A 2,169-nucleotide genomic window follows, 5' to 3' on the forward strand; every position below is an offset into this window, starting at 1 on the left:
ATAAAATTATGGAAAATACATGGGACAGTTTCTTGATGAAACCTTAACAGTAAAGACAAGAATTAAAAAAATTCTCTACCACTTCACTTTCCTGTCTTTTTCTTGGTTTCTCAGATCGGCTGCACAACTACGTATGAAGTCTTTTACTTAACGGTGTGTTCATCACCTTGGGCACCCTATGGAAGTAGTTACCAGTCAGTGCAAGAACAGGGTTATTGAAACTACTTCCTCCCCTCCTCCCTCTGGCAGCCAGTGGGACAAGTGCTGTAGCCTAGAGGCCCCTGGGAAGGGAGGGAATTCAGGGAAGGAAGGGATATGGCTCTGGGCAGACAGCAAAGCCAGACGGGAAATGTATGGCGTCTAACTATACACCCTTTTACCCGTCTCCGAGGCTTCAGGTTTAAATAAGGTGTGAGGGGTCAGGGTGTGCATGGAACTTCATAAACTGACATTTTATTACGTGTTTTTTCTTTCGTGAAACAAACAAACAAAAAAATAGAAATACAAGTGCTTGGGACCACATACTTTCGAGGCTCAAAAGCCTAGTAACAAACACGCTGTTTTCATCGTTGGGGGGCATCGGGGTCATTTTTAAAATAAATGTCACCAGGACAGTCTCCTCCAAGGGAGAGTGAAGTCACTCTCTCCCCCCAGGAGCCTGGCGGGGAAAGGCAGACAGAACATAAGGCCCCCGTCCGAGCGGCAGGCGGGATCTCCCTTTCCGCTGCGACCCCCCCCTCGCTTCTACCGGGAAAGCCTGGCCTCCTCGGGAGGCAGCTGCTGGGAGGGAAGCCACTGCTCGTCCTCCATGGCGAAGTCTTTGGCCTTTTCCTCCTGGTCGCCCACTTTGTAGCGCAGCTGCACGCGCAGGAGCCGGTGGTTGGCGCGGCAGGGCAGCAGCGTGATCTCCCCGGAGATGTCCGTGTCCTGCTCCACCTGCACGGGCTCGTTCAGGTAGAGCAGCGCCTGCTTCCAGTGCGTGACCGGGTGGAAGGGCGAGGTGGACAGCACCAGGGGCTTCCCCGAGTCCCCTCCCGGGAAGGTCACCTGGAACCAGAAGGCAAAGCCGTGCATGGCCGCCGCGCCGTAGCAGCTGAAGCGGAAGCGCCCCGCCACCCCGGCCTGCAGCTCCTGCTCCAGCCCCGCGCGGGCCAGGTCCAGGTGGGCGACGCGCTGCGGCCGGGCCAGCACGTCCTCGCCGCACAGGTCCTGCAGCACGATCTCCGACGGGCCCATGAGGCAGCGCGTGGCGAAGGCCTCCAGGCAGCTCATGTCCACGTCGTAGAGCTGCTTCACGTGGGCCCAGAAGCCCAGGCGCTGCTCCAGCGTCGGGTCGCTGACGGGCGCCAGGAAGAGCTCGGCGGACGCCGGCAGCAGCAGCCCGCCCTCCTTCAGCCACTTGGCCCGCGCGTGCAGCACGGAGCTCAGCATGGACTCGTGCAGGAGGCCGTAGCCCATCCACTCGCTCACGATGGCGTCCACCTGCTCCGGCAGCTCCACCGTCTCCACCTGCCCCGGCAGGACGTGCACCCGGTCCTCCAGCCCGTTGAGCCGCACCACCTCCCGGGCCTGTTGCCAGATGGCGCTGGCCTCCACCGCGTACACGCGCCGGGCGCCGGCCTGGACGCAGAAGATGCTGAGGATGCCGGTGCCCGCGCCCACGTCCAGCACCGTCTTGCCCCGCAGCGCCGCGCAGTTGCGCATGATGCCCAGGCGGTAGGCTTCGGTGCGGATGCGGTCGGCCAGCATCTCCTCGTGCACCGAGATGTCCGAGTAGCACTCGTAGTACTGCTGGTCCCGCTCCTGCCGGCACCACGCGCGTCGCGGCCGGGCCACCTCCCGCTCTCCGCCATCTTCCTGCTCGGCTCCCTCCCCTCCTCCGCCGCCGCCGCCGCCGCCCCCCGACTCAATCTTTCTCTTCTTGGGCAGCGACATCTTGGCGGCTCCGGCCGACTCCCAGCGGGCGTTGCGCGGCGCGGCGCCGGCGCTAGGAAGCGGGGGCTTCTGGGACTTGTAGTTCGCGCTGGCCTTTTCCTCTTCCTGCGGGTTCTCTGGGCCAGTGGGTCCGCGGCTCTGAGCGCTTTCATTTGGTGACCCGGAGTCCCTGGGATTCTCTACGCTCCCTGCCTTTCCCTAGCCCTCCGTTCTCTGTTTCTCTCTGTTTCTCTC

General features: G+C 62.0%; 1 protein-coding gene across 1 annotated transcript; it reads right to left on the reverse strand.

Annotated features, from left to right (window-relative positions):
* Positions 1 to 419: 419 nt before the first annotated feature.
* PRMT6 (protein arginine methyltransferase 6) lies at positions 420 to 1,944 on the reverse strand. Its single transcript, XM_036344624.1, has one exon. It carries the CDS (start codon positions 1,933 to 1,935, stop codon positions 745 to 747), a length of 1,191 nt encoding a protein of 396 aa, XP_036200517.1. The 5' UTR covers positions 1,936 to 1,944; the 3' UTR covers positions 420 to 744.
* Between the last annotated feature and the right edge of the window lie 225 nt (positions 1,945 to 2,169).

This window comes from Myotis myotis, unplaced genomic scaffold (assembly GCF_014108235.1).
Source record: "Myotis myotis isolate mMyoMyo1 unplaced genomic scaffold, mMyoMyo1.p scaffold_m19_p_18, whole genome shotgun sequence".
NCBI lineage: Eukaryota > Metazoa > Chordata > Mammalia > Chiroptera > Vespertilionidae > Myotis > Myotis myotis.